Source organism: Osmerus mordax, chromosome 5 (genome assembly GCF_038355195.1).
Source record: "Osmerus mordax isolate fOsmMor3 chromosome 5, fOsmMor3.pri, whole genome shotgun sequence".
Classification (NCBI taxonomy): domain Eukaryota; kingdom Metazoa; phylum Chordata; class Actinopteri; order Osmeriformes; family Osmeridae; genus Osmerus; species Osmerus mordax.
The window spans coordinates 4,140,249-4,156,946 of NC_090054.1; the positions used below are offsets into that span (position 1 = coordinate 4,140,249).

At 42.6% G+C, this 16,698-nt stretch overlaps 2 protein-coding genes and 1 long non-coding RNA gene across 3 annotated transcripts; all 3 read left to right on the forward strand.

Moving 5' to 3' along the window:
- The first annotated feature begins 6,365 nt into the window (after window positions 1–6,365).
- On the forward strand, window positions 6,366–6,677 carry LOC136943519 (histone H4). Its single transcript, XM_067236871.1, has one exon. It carries the CDS (start codon window positions 6,366–6,368, stop codon window positions 6,675–6,677), a length of 312 nt encoding a protein of 103 aa, XP_067092972.1.
- A 1,790-nt stretch (window positions 6,678–8,467) lies between these two features.
- LOC136943074 (histone H2B-like) lies at window positions 8,468–8,877 on the forward strand. The gene has a single exon (XM_067236230.1). It carries the CDS (start codon window positions 8,503–8,505, stop codon window positions 8,875–8,877), a length of 375 nt encoding a protein of 124 aa, XP_067092331.1. The 5' UTR covers window positions 8,468–8,502.
- A 2,683-nt stretch (window positions 8,878–11,560) lies between these two features.
- Window positions 11,561–12,735, forward strand: LOC136943375 (uncharacterized). Its single transcript, XR_010876681.1, has 4 exons — window positions 11,561–11,847; window positions 11,964–12,084; window positions 12,204–12,509; window positions 12,634–12,735. It is a non-coding gene; the product is annotated as an uncharacterized lncRNA (long non-coding RNA).
- The last annotated feature ends 3,963 nt before the right edge of the window (window positions 12,736–16,698 follow it).

Below are 16,698 nucleotides of genomic sequence, written 5' to 3' on the forward strand. Positions count from 1 at the left end.
GCCCAGAACACCTCACCAGGGAGGCCTCCAGGAGGCATCCTTATCCAAATTGGACTACGGGTTTAAACTATATGCTTCCTCATACGACTACGAGGGTATGTAGTACCGTAGTCGGGAACATAACCAGTTAGCTCGTGTTTTTCCTCTGTGTTTCTGTCCAGTTTCCAATTTTATATCTCGGTGAATTCCGCCCCAAAAAGTTTGAGGAGGGAAGCCTTTAGAAGAAAAAGCAATTCTCCATTGATCTGTTGACTCAGAATTTTAATTTGCGTCGTGATAGTCTTCTTATTTGAGTGAGAACAGCTTGCCCGGTAGACTGCATAGTCTTACTGTAGGTGGCAGCCACGTCTCGGTCACGTCATGTCACAAAGTTAACCCGTTAAGGAGTAGTGTCGCACATATGTGATCGTTCAAATGCGGGTCTCACAGCGTAACGTTGCACGTGCAATTTCAAACATTCCAACTGACCATTTTCCGATAGACAAAAACTATATGACAATGGCTATAGTATGGCTTCAAAATTTACAATGAGGAGGCTAACAAGTAACACTACATTTACATTTATGCATTTAGCAGACACTTTTATCTAAAGAGACTTCCAAGAGAGAGCTTTACAAAAGTGCATAGGTCACTGAACAGAACAACGAGCCCCAAACATTGTGGGTAACCAAACATGAAGCATACATTGTGAAAACCAAATAAGTCCCAAAGGGAAGAACCATAAGAGCATGTAGTTAGACAACTTACAATTAAACAGTATTGAACCTCAAAAGTGCAAGTGTACCTGTGGAAAAAGCAAGCAACAATAATATATTTCACACCGAGTACAATCATTTAAAATCAGTTACAACTAACAACAAGAGCAACAAGTCTCTCAATAAGAGTCATTGTGATCCTGGAGGAAACTATTCCACCATTGGGGGGCCAGACAGGAGAAGAGCTTGTGTTGGGACCAGGCGCTCTTGAGCGGTGGGACCACCAGACGGTTGTCAGAAGAAGACCCAGTGACGTGCGGTCAGAGGAGGCAAGGGAGGGAGGCAGTGCCTCCCCTGTGTCATCATGAAATGTAAAAAACGAATTATATAAAATAATAATAATATTTGTCCACTGATCTGTGATAGAAATATAATTATTGGATGATTCCAATGATTTTTATAGCCAATATCGCTGAATTTGTGTATTTTCCTGTTCAAATACGGGGAAAGAAGCGGAAGGAGGCAGCGACTAGCTGTGCCTCCTCTCGGATTGCGCAATCCCACACAAACTGGGCTGAGCTGCAATTGTTCTTCTTCATGTATTACAGACAAATGTATGGTTGTTGCTAGCTAAAAAAGTCAAATAGAAAAAGTGCACCTTATCGTTTATTTGTATTTTTTTTGCCCTGACTGATTATAAGATTATATATATATAATCTTGCATATCTTGCATATATGTAAACTTAACATTTCTCAAAACTGGACTTTCAATCAAAACTGGAAGTGATAAATCATGGAAGATCGATGCCCGGAGCTAAAAGATTTGCTTCAAACGACGGGAAAGAAGATAACAAAATTATATAAAACCAGATAAGAAAAATTTAGTTAATTTAAAGAATAAAACAACATTTGTCTTTCTGTTATGGACTGTATATACTTTCATTTCTATTGAATGAGTATGAATTGTGGAATTGTGATGGCAAATTAAGAACACGGACGATGCGGAGCAAATGCGCTCTCTCTGAGCCTTTATAAATTTTACGCATTTCTTTGGCCAAATGTGTGTGTAAAGAATGCTGATACGCGATATGAAAATAACCATTGGCAATGTGCAAGCAGCCAGTTGAATGGTGATTGATGCTGCTCTGTTGAATTCATGTATTTGTAAATCTGACTTTGACAGAGTCAGTGCCTCCCCAGCCACGAACCTCACCGCACGTCACTGAGAAGACCGTAGGTGGGGGTGTAAGGCTGGAGGAGAGACTTGATGTAGTCGGGTGCAGTCCCGTTCACCGCTCGGAAGGTCAGTACCAGGGTCTTGAATCTGATACGGGCCGTGATGGGAAGCCAGTGGAGGGAGATGAGGAGCGGGGTAACATGGGAGCATCTGGGTAGATTGAAGACCAGGCGGGCTGCCGTGTTCTGAATCCTCTGGAGAGGGCGGGTTGCGCATGCTGGGAGACCGGCAAGCAGCGAGTTGCAGTAGTCCAACTTTGAGAGGACAAGTGCTTGGACTAGCAGCTGGGTGGAATGCTCAGACAGGTATCTCCTGATCTTCCGGATGTTGTAGAGGGTGAATCTACACAACCGGGAGACCGCGGCAATGTGGGCTGTGAGGGAGAGCTCGTCATCCCTGAGGTTCCTGGCAGAGGATGAAGGGGTCACCGTCGCAGATCTCAGGGTGATTGAGAAATCGTGGGAGATGGAGGGTTTGGCCGGGATGATGAGTAGTTCTGTTTTGGCGAGGTTCAGCTGGAGGTGGTGCTTGGTCATCCAGGCGGAGATGTCTGTGAGGCAGGCCTCGATCCTAGCTGAGATCCCCGGATCAGTCGGGGGGAACGACAGGTACAGTTGCGTGTTGTCAGCATAGCAGTGGTAGGAGAAGCCATGGGAGGTGATGATTGGTCCAAGCGAGGTGGTGTACAGGGAGAAGAGGAGAGGTCCAAGGACGGAGCCTTGTGGGACACCAGCGGAGAGCTGGGGGGGGCCTGACACTTTGCCTCCCCAGGAGACCTGGTAGGATCTTCCCGACAGGTAGGATGAGATCCACTGAAGTGCAGTGCCAGTGATGCCCATTTCAGAAAGTCTGGCGAGCAGGATTTGATGGTTAACCATATCAAATGCTGCAGAAAGGTCCAGCAGAATGATGACGGATGACCTTGAAGCCGCTCTGGCAGACTGGAGGGCAGTGGTGACTGACAGGAGGGCAGTTTCTGTGGAGTGGCTAGTCTTGAAGCCCGATTGGTTGGGGTCAAGCAGGTTGTTCTGAGAGAGAAAGTTTGACAGTTGGTTAGATGCGGCGCGTTCAATTGTTTTAGAAAAGAAGGGTAGCAGTGATACTGGTCTGTAGTTCTGGAGGATGGCTGGGTTAAGGGAGGGTTTTTTGAGTAGAGGGACTACTGTTTGAAGGCCAGAGTTAGTGCCGGAAGTAAGAGAAGAGTTAAGGACATGGAGAAGAAAAGTTATGATGGAGGGAGAGATAGTTTGAAAGAGAGGGGAGGGGACTGGATCGAGGGGACAGGAGGTGGGGCGATGAGAGAGAATGAGGTCAGAGATCGCTGCCTCGGACAGGGGAGAGTTTAGACATTTAGTTGGGTCAGTCATGGAGGGTGAGTGTGTGGGAAAAGTGGGTTCAGGGAACCGACTGCTAATGTCAGCAACTTTTTCCTCAAAGAAGGAGAAGTCTGCTGTCAGGGTGGAGGGGTGGGGGAGGTGGGTTAACACCAGCAGGTAGTAGCATTGCTACGAGTATTATGCTAGGTAATGGAAGCTAACTAAAGCTAGCTAGCTTCCGTTTCGGAAAATTAACTCACTCTGGTGGGAGCGTCGGAAATATTTAGAACTCACGCATCTAAAGGTTAATAATTTGACATTCTACACCAAAAAGGTTGAGAAACTTTCAAGAGAATTCTGCATTTATGCAGGCGGTACGATTTTTGTGTGATTTGTGTAAAACTTGTAATCTGAGTGAGACTGCGTCCCCCGGTACATTGTTTTGACTTTAGCTTCAGAGACTAGGGTCGCTCAATGGCAGTGTGTTCACAATGTCGTATTTCACTCCATTCTACACCAAAACCGCTTTTTGTAGATACGAGCCTGCTGAAGATAGCCAGGGTCTCTGATTTCTCAAAGCAAGCCTGTTTCATTGATCATTTGCCTGAGAAACCGACCTCCGTTAGACAGGCTAGTTTGGCCCGTTTCACTCTGTCATGCTATTTAAAGGTCTCTTACAGTCAGAATCACTGTTTACAGGCAAAGGTTGCAGAGGTCCTTGGCCAGATGTGTGTATTGACCAGTTTAAAGCTAAATACTCTTGCCAGAGCCTGGAATCAAACCAGTGTTTTGAGTGATTTTGCATGGGTCTCCATCAGGTCATTTGGACATTTCACACTGAGCAAATATCACTGTTCAGATTTTCCCGCTTCTGGTACTTAACCGGTTTGGATACATACATGGTCTTCAAAGTTAAATCATTTAAAACGCACAAAATGCTCATAATAATAATAATGTTATTGTTGATTGTGTGAACTAGCTAGGTTTTCCGTTGGGTTAGCACAAATTACCCTGCAAGCGGAAGTGGTGAGACCTGTTTTCCGGTTTAGTCATATGATGTTCGACATATACCCTATTGGACCCTCTTGCCGGTGTTCGGCTGTGTTGCCAACTTTGTTGCTGTATTCAGCAACTTTTCAGACTACCATGGAAAATTTGACTTCAAACAGCACCTTGCAACAAATTTAGCTACTTGACACTTTTACCAACTTTTGAAAAGTGACTCAAACGCTTGCATTTTCCCTGCAACACAATTTTTTTTTTAACACAAGGTGTGTTTGACTTGATTTTACATCATTCACGGCAGTTGTCATGTGCACTATTTGGGTAAAAATACTGGAACTGAAGATAGAATTTTTTTCCTGCAGAGTGGTGGCCTATCTTTGGATCAGAAAACAGCAAACATTGAAGCATCTACAGCAGGAAATATTTTTTTATAGAGAAATAAGTGGGATTCAATGTTTGCTAAAGCTCAAAATATAGCCAATGCAATGGGCATCCCACCTGAGTTCACCCATAGCAGGAAGAGAAAACGGCAGCTTACTGAAGAAAGGTCAGATGCACAGGAGACTCCTGATGTAGCATTTCAGAATTCTCTGTATTATGTTGTAGTGGACAGTACATTGTACAGCTGACATCCAGATTTCAGTCGATCAGGGACATTTGCAATGATTTCAAGGGAATACTCAAGTTACAGCAGTTGGGTGAGGAGGATATTAAGTCATCTTGTAGAAATTTGCTAACAAAATATCCCAAGGATTTATCAGAAAATTTGGAAAAACAAATGCTCCATCTGAAAAGAATATACAGTGCCACATTTTCAGGAGGAACATCAACACCCATGGAGTCGCTCAACATAATTCATGACATGAAGCTTGAGAGCATTTATGGTGACATTTGTATTGCTCTGAGGATATTCTGCACTTTACCTGTAACTGTGGCAGGAGGATAAAGGTCCTTCAGTAAACTCAAAATCAAATCATGAATACTTGCATGTGCTCCACAATGAGCCAGGATAGGCTCAATAACCTGGCAATACTTGCCATTGAGTGTGAAATGGCTAAACAGATTGAATTCAAATACATTATAAGAAACTTTGCATCCAGAAAGCGCTATATAATAGGCAAAGATGAAGGCAGGTAAATTGCATTTTATACAAAAAAATTGTGTGAGTGTAGCAGATCTCAGTGTGTCAAATAGGGAGTCAGGTGGCTGAGCGGTGAGGGAGTCAGGCTGGTAATCCGAAGGTTGCCAGTTCGATTCCCGGTCATGCCAACTGACGCTGTGTCCTTGGGCAAGACACTTCACCCTACTTGCCTCGGGGGAATGTCCCTGTACTTACTGTAAGTCGCTCTGGATAAGAGCGTCTGCTAAATGACTAAAATGTAAATGTAAATACTTATTTTATGTGTGTGTGTGTGTATCAGGCCCGTCGCCACACAAGTTGTTAAGGGTTAGGTTATGTTTAAGTTGTATTTATCTATAGAAAGATGTATTTGTTTTATAATGTAAAACAAATATAAATCTATAATGTAGCTCCCATCACTGAGTAAGTCTCAATCAGTTTACATAGGTTTTATGTAGGAGAGAGAGAGCACACACGAGCATGCGTTAATATAAGTAAAGGGGTGGGTCCTTTCACTGGCCTTTTCAGGGGCCCAGTAATTTCTATGGGCGAGCCTGGGCCAGTGACATGTTCCCAGACTTGGTGACGTTTTCATGGAAGATGGAGGGAGAAGATGGCCGGTTGGTGGAGGTGCCTGAGAGAGAAGAGCTGGGGCAGAGGGAGGACGGGAGAGGGACTACAGTGATTATCATCAACAATGAAGAGTTGTAGAAAAGTTATAGTCTGAAGTGTCTCAGCCAGGTGCTTATCAGATGTCAAATAAATAATAATATGAACAAGGACGTCTACATATCTCTGATAAATGAATAAAACGTAAAATCTAAATGTGGACTACAGACTATCTTTTCTCTCTCTTACTGAAGTTCCCTCCCATTGCAACGCCCTCCAAGCAAAGAACTGGCCTCCTTCACGTCCGCGTACGCAAAGTAAATATTGCGGCGATGTAAAAGCAAAACCATTCTCAACATTATCAGTAACGCAGCGGAATCAAAATGTCAGGAAGAGGCAAAGGAGGCAAAGGACTCGGAAAAGGAGGCGCCAAGCGTCATCGCAAGGTTCTACGTGATAACATCCAGGGCATCACCAAGCCCGCCATCCGCCGCCTGGCTCGCCGCGGTGGCGTCAAGCGTATATCAGGCTTGATCTACGAAGAGACACGCGGTGTGCTGAAGGTGTTCTTGGAGAACGTAATCCGTGATGCCGTGACCTACACAGAACACGCCAAAAGGAAGACCGTGACCGCCATGGACGTGGTCTACGCTCTGAAGCGCCAGGGGCGTACTCTGTACGGCTTCGGCGGTTAAAACATCCACAAGTACATCAACCGAGGTTCAACACAAAGGCTCTTTTAAGAGCCACCAACATGATACACATCAGAGACTATATTTTGATGTCTAAATTGAGAGGGTCCCTGTGTAAAATGAATTGTATATCTATAAAATTAGCCTAGTCCTTCCGCTTCCTGGGCACTATCCTCTCCCAGGACCTCAAGTGGGAACTGAACATCAGCTCCCTCATCAAGAAAGCACAACAGAGGATGTACTTCCTTCGGCAGCTGAAGAAGTTCAACCTGCCAAAGACAATGATGGTGCACTTCTACTCAGCCATCATTGAGTCCATCCTCACCTCCTCCATCACCGTCTGGTACGCTGCTGCCAAGGACAAGAGCAGACTGCAGCGTATCATCCGTACTGCTGAGAAGGTGATTGGCTGCAATCTGCCTACCCTCGAGGACCTGCACACCTCGAGGACACTGAGGCGAGCGAGGAAGATTGTGGCCGACTCCTCCCACCCTGGACACTCCCTGTTTCAGTCACTCCCCTCCGGCAGAAGGCTGCGGTCTATCAGGACCAATACCTCACGCCACAAAAACAGTTTCTTCCCTTCCGCTGTTGGCCTCTTCAACAAGGCCAAGGGACCACACTGACTCAAATGACTTATTGCTTAAAACACTCTGCTTTTGCACTGCACCACAACATGGTATCTTGTACATTTGTATTTTTTGTAATATTTGTATTTTTGTATTTTTATATTGTAATTTACGGCAACTTATATTTATCCCACTTAGTACTGCTAGTTTATGTACCCTTAGTATAGTTAGTCCACATATTTAAATTTTAGGTATATGTTTATTGTATGCACCTTCCTGCCAAAGCAAATTCCTTGTCTGTGCAAACTTTCATGGCGAATAAATCCCTTTCTGATTCTGATTTTCTAGATGATTATAACGCCATGAACAATGATAGGTTGATTAGTGGAGTTTCGTCACCCACTTTCTGGCGCATTTAAACTGCAATTCCATTCCAGTTAGAAATCCCTTTAAGGCTATAGCACCAAATATACAAGTAAAACTTGATTTGTATTTCGGTGGTCATGGCGTATCCAAAGCATCTGAGCCAATGGTATTGCAAAGTGGTTCATTATTCAGACCTAAACAGTTTATAGGCTACTTGTGCCATGTTATGACATCTATAAATTGGTTCTATTAGTCGTGGGGAGAGTGTTTGACCGAGATGTATCGGGTTCAAATCCCCCTGTACTTTACTGTGCCTCACTTTAGATACTAGTACCTGCTCAATGAATGCTTTATTAGAATGATCGTAGATAACATTAGGTGTATTCGACTTCATATTGAAGCAGTGAATGGGCGCTGCATGAAGTCGAACTTAGCCTACCTAAAGACTAACCAAACGACTAACCTAACTGCAACCAAACGAATCTTCTGACGTCATTAACCACGTGTTTCTGGTTAAACTACGCGGTAAACTGCTCAGGGAGTTCCTAGCTTTGAGTAGGCCCATCTCCGCCAAGCATAGAGCAAACATTTCCGCTGTGACATTAATGATTGATGAAGATGATTGGGTGTGGATTTTGGTGTAAAAATGTTGCTAATATTTCCTTTTAGTAATTATAACTCTCAGTTTATGATTACTGAAGGGAAAGGTGGAGGGGTCGGTAAATCCCACGCACGCGCAGTAGATTTCAGTTTAGCTCGCGAAAGTCACATCCCAGATGAGTGCAGCGACTAGCAGGAGGCGTGCCTCAAAATTAGCATGTGTCCTGCTACAAATACCGGGTAACCAACCACCTTGCTCACCAGTCGTTTTTGAGAAGCAACGATATTTGACAATGCCTGAGCCAGCAAAGCCCGCGCCCAAGAAGGGCTCCAAGAAAGCCGTTTCCAAGACCGCCGTGAAGGGCGGCAAGAAGCGCAGAAAGTCCAGGAAGGAGAGCTACGCCATCTACGTGTACAAGGTACTGAAGCAGGTCCACCCCGACACCGGAATCTCCTCCAAGGCCATGGGAATCATGAATTCCTTCGTCAACGACATTTTCGAGCGTATCGCCGGAGAATCGTCTCGCCTGGCTCACTACAACAAGCGATCAACCATCACCTCCAGGGAGATCCAGACCGCTGTCCGCCTTCTGCTCCCCGGTGAGCTGGCCAAGCACGCCGTCTCCGAGGGCACCAAGGCCGTGACCAAGTACACCAGCTCCAAGTAAACGGGCGTCCCTTCACATTCACCCCAAAGGCTCTTTTAAGAGCCACCCACTGGTCTCTAACATTGAGGAAAGTCCATTGCATTTGCTCGATTGTTTTCCTGTATTATACATGAACCAACTATTAACCTTCGTGATCAAGGACAGGCAATTTACTCTTAATATACAGCCGAAAACGTATATTACCGACACCACCTTTTTAAGCGACATATAACTGCTTAGATAATGATTTCCCCCAGAATGAGTCATGAAAGTGGACCATTCCTGAATAGGCACCGATTATGGAGTTGACTAGGGATAATTGCCTTGTCATTTGTCATGATTCCGTGTGCGTCAGTCTATTTGCTGATTTGGCGTTTTTGCCCAAAGCCACTTAAGAATGGAGCATATGAAAGTAGGCTGCTGCAGAACACCATGGATCATAAATGCAGTTAAGTCGTTCTGTGGTCAGTCAAACTAATAGGCTGTATTGACTAGCCACATCTTAGCTACCAGGCGCGGTGAACAAACCAACCAGATACGACAGAGCAAACAATGTGTCAATAACTTAAGCACAGCGCAACAATAACATCTCGATAACAATAATGTATGATGAACACAAATACTATACCACAGTGCAATACTAAACATATCGATTCCTCAACAATCTTAACAACGTCCTCTTTACAGTATGTGCCTGTGTAGCCCAGGTTAATATGGACGACAGGGCCTAAGTGAATGAGATATAAATGATCGATACATTTGCTTATCATAGATCGTTCTTTCAACTTATGTAAATATTCAATAAGTGCATACAATGGCTGTTGTTGTTTTTTTTAATTAGTAATCATGTGCCGTTGGCAACACTGTTTAGTTGCAGCTGTGTAGTTCCTCTCGTGGCTGCAATGTCATCGGGCGCGCGACTTCAGCGTCCTATTGAAAGGCGCGAATGGAGAGAGACTCAACGGAGAGAGGAAACTATCTAAAAACAAGTACAATGAAGTTTAGGGTTGAAGTTGAATGAAACTAACTTAACAAACAGTAGACAAAATGAAAACCGATAGGATGGAAACGACTTCCGAATTGGATAAGAGTGTCTGCTAAATGACTAAATGGATATCCTGGTTGGTTCTAGCTGTTGAAGACTATCAAAGGTCAACTCTTCATTTTTCTTATCAGCGGCTTGTCATCTGCAGCATCTTTGCTGTCTGTTTTTGAAACCTCATTAAAATAGATTGTTTGAATTGTATTTTTGTGTGTAAAACACAGTGAAAGCTGAGGAGAAGAGAGAAGATGAAAGCAGAGTACAATAGAGTGGAGTCCTCATGAAGTGCTTAGCCTATCAATGATGCAAACTTTTGTTTTCGGACACAGTGAAAGGAGAGGAGAGTGGAATATTTAAGCCTAAAACAGAGTAGGTGAAAACAGAGTACAATATTGTACAGAGTATAGTAGAAAAACTCAGGAACTGAAACTGAACTTTGGTCCAGTAGAAGCTGAAGTTGAGACTGTTAATATTGTAACGACCCTGTGTTATAGTTCTTGTTTTATTGTTTTCATGCATTCAGAGTCCAGGGCAGACAGTAAGGTTGGGGGGATGTTGGGTAATCCCGCGGGGTTTGGGAAGTTATAAATAAGAGCTACTGTCTTGATATCTCTCTCAGTTTTGGCTTGGGAACTGGCAAAGACTTGTATGAGTTTCATTGTACTGTTCGTTGCTAGCGGTAAGGATTTAGCGGCGTGGGCTGTGGCCAGAACAACAGCCCAGTTGGATAAATAAAGACATATAAATGTGGACATCTAAGTCAACCACACAGGATTCGACACTGCAGAGACTCATTGAAACCATACAACAAGGTTGGCCAAATGACAAGTCAAAGACAGCGAAATCAGACCATAGTTTTCATTTCAGGATGAACGGACTCACCCAGACGGAATAGTGTTTTGGGGTGAACGTGTCGTCATACCTGATGCGCTAAGGAGAGACATCACACGCTCAGTACACTCCTTTCATCTTGGGGTGGAAGGATGCCTACGAAGGGCCAGCTAGAGTGCGTATACTAGCTAAGCATGAATGACCAGATCAAGATCTGTGGGTCAGATGGCTGAGCGGTTAGGGAATCGGGCTATTAATCAGAAGGTACTTGGGAAAGGCACTTCACCCTATACTTCTACCTCGGGGGAATGTCCCTGTACTTACTGTAAGTCGCTCTGGATAAGAGCGTCTGCTAAATGTTTGGGGGGACTAATGAAAAATAAGGTGAGAAAAGCACATGTTTTAGTAATGTGTGTAGTTATACGTTTAAGACTGAAATAGGAAAGGCAGTACAACCGAATCTGTGTAACTTTACAAAAAAGTGTTCTGTGATTTGATTTCTGCAAACATGAGTGAATGTTAACAAGGAATATCACTCCAGTTAAGTTGTGCAGAGGGTTCGTTTTTTACAGTAACAGTAATGGGTTCTGTCATTCAGAGATTATTTGTATTGTGTGCATTTTTTCACAGTTCATTAAGAGTAAAACAGTTTCAGAAAGAGAAAGATAAAGGCTGGATGTAGCAATAGTAATTGTGTCCACACGGACCTGTTTTCAGTGTGACACCGTCAGTGAGAATGACACATGAGATCGTATGTGAGACACGTGCGAGTACGTTAATAAATCATAGTAGTTCTGTAGTCCTCTGCATATATGTCTATGGTCCCCTGTATGAGAACAGGAACATAATAAAACACAGAGGAAGAAGTTACAATCGCGTTGGTTTGTGTTAGCTGTTCTTGGATCCTTCACGCTGCCGAGTTCGACAGTTCCCTGCCCACCAGAGATTGAACCAGAGCTCCAGCGACGAGTGAAAACATGGGAAGATTTTAGGTGAAGTAACCTAAGTTTGTGTCGTTTACTGGCAAGCTAGAGTGAAGAGAAACCACTGTGTTGCTGTCAAAAGCGACAAATACTGTGTCGCCATTTGCCTGGACAAGGACGTTGTTCCTGGCAAAGGTAAGTACCATAAATTGCTTACACGTGTTATGTTGAAGGTTGAGTTTAAGGTTGATAACTTTTTTTTCAATTCTACAACTCGTCATTTAATTCTTCCCCTCGTCTTTTCCCCCCAGTGTGCGTGGGAAAATGCTAAAGGCGGGTCTATATTCAAAGTTTCCTGATGATGCCAGTCTCATTTCGGACTTCAAAAGGTACCTCACGGACAGTCTCAGCATCACCAACTGCCAACAGGAGGTAAGATCACTTCACACATACATTTTGAGCCAGAACACCCATTTCAATAATGTTCCATATGTCTACTTTCTTCTTATGATGTTAATGCTAACATTTATTTCTCATCGTCTCTCTCAAAGGTTGACAATGTGTCACGCTTCCTGCGGTATTTGCAGCCCAGGGGGGGTGAGCCAAATCTGGAATTCCTCAAGAAGAGCATAGACACGAGATTACTTGACAAGACTACGACTGACAGACATGAGCGCAGCCACCATTCTGAACTACATCCAGAACATGATACGGTTCGTAGTCTTCCTGAAGATAAAGCTGGGTCCGGGAAAGGAAGGCGCAGAGCTCCACTCCATGTGCCAAGCGTACAAGGAGCTGCTGCAGACACTGAGGAAGCTGGTTGTCAAGGCTCGTTTACATGAAGTGGTCACCATGAAGTAAGTGCTATTCATTCGCTATTGTCTTATTACCACTAATGTCTTTGTTGTTTACTACTGCAATCCTGAGTGTGGTGTGTTTAATAACCCGTCCCCCGTTTTTTCTATTATCTTCTTAATCTAGAAACAATCGATTAACCAATGGCATGCGCAGCGTTGCAGATTGCCAGGAAATTCTGAAGATCGCAAAGGCAGACTTCCTTAACATCCTCAGGAAGTTAATGGATGAATCTCATGTCTTTGACAGTGAAAAGACGTCATTCCGCTATTACTGTGAAGCGATCATGGTGTTTCGTCACTTTCAGCTCCCAGGAGCTGTGGAGGGCATGACTGTAAGTGCATCTAGTTTAACAGCTTGAAGGAGTTTGTCCCCTGAATACGCTGTAATGGTTATTTAGAAATGCATTTAAATATTTCCGATGTTTTCCAGGTGAAAGAGTGGAAGAGTAGAAAGCATATTGGTGGCAGGGCTGTGATTTGCATCCGCCAACACAGATCAAAAACACAACAGATCGTCACACTTGCCTTGACACTGGAGGAGGAAGCTGTAAGTCCTTTAGCAGCCAACGTCGCTCGACTCCATGAAAGGTATGTTCCTACCTACATCCATGTGCTGATGAGTAAATGTTAACACTTTCTTGTATTTCACCCTATTATCTGACACATCACAATTAACTTTTCATGTCAAATGTTTTTACTCTAGCTACAAACTCCAACCTGCCACTAGTATTGAGGTCCGAAGGGCTGCTGAGCCACAGGCATCAGCAACATTTATGGAGAACCAAAAGGTATGGAATGCCGTTTGATAAAAAATGTCATATATAAATATGGCTGTGTAATAAACCGTGAAAAAAAAGAGTAGGCAATAAATATATAGATATAGCATCACATAAATATATAGCTGGATCCATTTACATAAATACATACATGTAGGCCTACTTATTTCAGAATGACATTTTTCAAAATACATTTATTTATTACATGGGACTTTTATTTCCTATTGCCACATTTATTTCTTTGCTGTATTTATTTCCAATCCTACATGCAATTGAGAGGGTCGTGGTTATCTTCAGACCAAAGCAACTGCACTAGGTAATAGGCAGACCTTGTGGGGTACCTGGAGAAAAACAAGCTGTAGTGCAGATGTTGGTATTAGTGGTGTCAGAGATGGCATGCTGGCCTTAGTGCTCTACAGAACATAGACATCGATGACCAAGTCTTAAATTGTTTGAGACTTATCGAGCACCGTGTTCGTGTGCAAGATGTGCAGGAAGTAACCTCTAGCCAGAGGCATATTCATTTTTCAACCCAGCGCGTTAGCATGAGCGAAGTAGGCCAACTTACGGTTTTCAGGTGGTAGGCTACATCATATTCGACGAACTATGAAAAATAAACCGTTGTAGGCAGAGTTTGCATTCAATGTACCGGGTGAACGTACGTTGAATATTTTAATGAAATGCTGCCATACCACAGATTTATTTGCCATTTTGACTAATAACACCGACAAAGTAGGCTATGGCAGAGTTTGTAGTTCGGCAGCCAATTGTGCTCGTGCCAATGCACAGATTAACGAAAACAGTAACAACTTTTCTTTTAAATTATATATTTTTTGACTTGCTTTATTTGTCTTAAATAATATCACCTACAATTTCTGTAGAACATTTATTTAATTCAGCAATGGTGACACAAGCGGGAAACAGATCTCACACTGCCATAAAGCAGCACGACTAAAAAAAATCTTAGTCGACCAACAGCATATTGACCAGAAAATCGACTAGTCGACTGAGTGGGGACAGCCCTAAATGTGATAGCTAGTTAGTCTTAACTAAATGCCAAGTCATCACTCGATATCCTGCCCTTGCACACGTTTACTTTAGCTATAGCCACCATATGTTCTTGGCTAACATTACACTACTGAAAACTGACCTCTCGGGGTGTGTTTTAAGATGCCTGATGAAGTTTGATGCTGTTGATCCTGCATCTCTTATTTTCGTGTGACACGTTTTGCATATTGAACTGCGCTTGTTCGTTCCTGTGCTTTGAATATCGGTAAAACCAAACAAAATGACAAAAGGAACATGTGGAGCTGCCATGCTTGCTTGTCCTATTCCACGCCCTCTCTCTCCTCTCGCTTGCTCTAATTTTCTTCTTTCCTGCAAAATACTGACAGAAAGCTATAGGAATTTTCGAGGATTTCTGGAGGCCTATGTATTTTCTAATGACTCGTATTGTCCACGAGTCTTTACATCTAGAGTCCGAATGAAGTCTGAAGTCGCAATACGTCGAGTCAAGTCGCAAGTCAATGATAATGTGACTTAAGTGCGACTCGAATACGAGTCTCTAACTCGAGTCCCCATCTATTATAAGAATCACATCCAAATCGAATGACATCTGGTATCTTCTCCCAAGACAACAAAATCTTTCTCTGTTGCACCGTTCCCTACTCGGCTTCTACGTAAGTTCGCATGCTGCACTTTTTCAGGCAGGGATCAGTGCGCTCTGATGATTTGCATGTTAAACAAACAATAATTTTTTTTTGTAGTACATTGGTTATTATGCATTATCACTTACAATCAGGCATTTTGTATTATATCGGCATTCGGTAACAACAGGACTGGTGACACGAGACTTATTATTAGTAATAGCTTATTTTATAGCGGCTGTATCTGGAATGTCCAGCAGCTACATTGAGTCAGATCGGGAAAATGTTTGTACATTTATGTTTGTGTAGTTGTCAATATCCCTTCTTACGTATGTATTTCTTTCATATGATCTCTTAAAACAGTGAGGTAAAATATCACACAAAAGGGTTTGATGAAAAACATTGTAACATTTATAGATTTTTTTATTATTTTTTTATTTGGATTATTAATTCATAGACTACACCACTAGTGGAGCTCAATTTGGTGAAGATTTGTTGGCTACAGCAGTATAAGCTAATTGTTTTGAATATTATTATTTGCTGCTAAAAATGTAGCTGACATTGCACTGTTATTATATTCTTCAGCTACATAATAGATTGTTTTGTATTCTTTTGTGTTTTCATTGATTGAGGGGAAATACCGAAAATATAAGATATCATAACTAAAACTTATGATATTAGTATAAGGTGTAAGTTGTAAGAATGTTTTGACCTTCATTTAGAGGATGTTTTGAGCATGTTCTATTGCACAATGGTATTTTACCTGTACATGGTATCTAAGGATCTTAGCACTATCTGTAAAATGTCATACTGTTAATTAACCAGGCCAGTTGGCTAAACACTTACTCATATTTACAACAATGGCCTGGGTGAAATTAGGATTCATTTAAATACTTAAAATCGATATGCTGTAGTGATATGTCATTATGGTTGAGACTTGTGACATGACTCAGACTCGTGGTCAGAGACTCCATACTTGACTCAGACTCTGATAAAAGGACTTGTCAACATCTCTTTCTCTAGCACAGGTGCGGGACGCCCTATACAAAAAAGATTTGATTCGATTAATTTGTATAGTACATAATAAAGAAATGCGATGGACATAAATGTGTTGTGGCCCCTACTCCACTTCCACTACTGTGGAATAAACTGCCAATTTCATCCCCCACCACCGTGACATTTAAGTCTCGTCTTAAAACATATTTTTATTATTTGGCTTTCAAGTCAGTTTAGGGTCACTCGTGCTCACTGTAATTGTGTTGTTTGTCTGTTGTTCCTACTTATTGTTGTTTTGCCTTATGTGATGACTTTGGTCGGCATTGGCTGTTTTTAAATGTGCTCTATAAATGAACTGACTTGACTTGACTTGTGGGTTTGTTAGAAACAAAATACAAATCTATGTATTTTAGACGCATAACAAAGTTACCTGGATGCTCAATCACATCAATTCCACTCCTTCAGTATTGTGTTGTGGGTTGAATATTACCACTTGTATACTCTTCCTTTGCCTCAGTGTTCGCATTTAAGCGTATTGTGTTTATATAGTCTGGGTTAAGTGATCTAAGTATTCCTTGGTAATGTAGTGTCATAAAGGGCTGTGATGTCATGGTTAATATGGATATCGCCTCGAGAAACCCAAATATGTGACAGGTACACTGGTATCGTCTACGGTGTGCCCAGGGTAACCAGTTATTTTAGATCAAACCAAAATGTTGCCTGGACGCCAAGGTAGTTGATAAATACAAAAATGGAAGAAGAAGTAGGTCT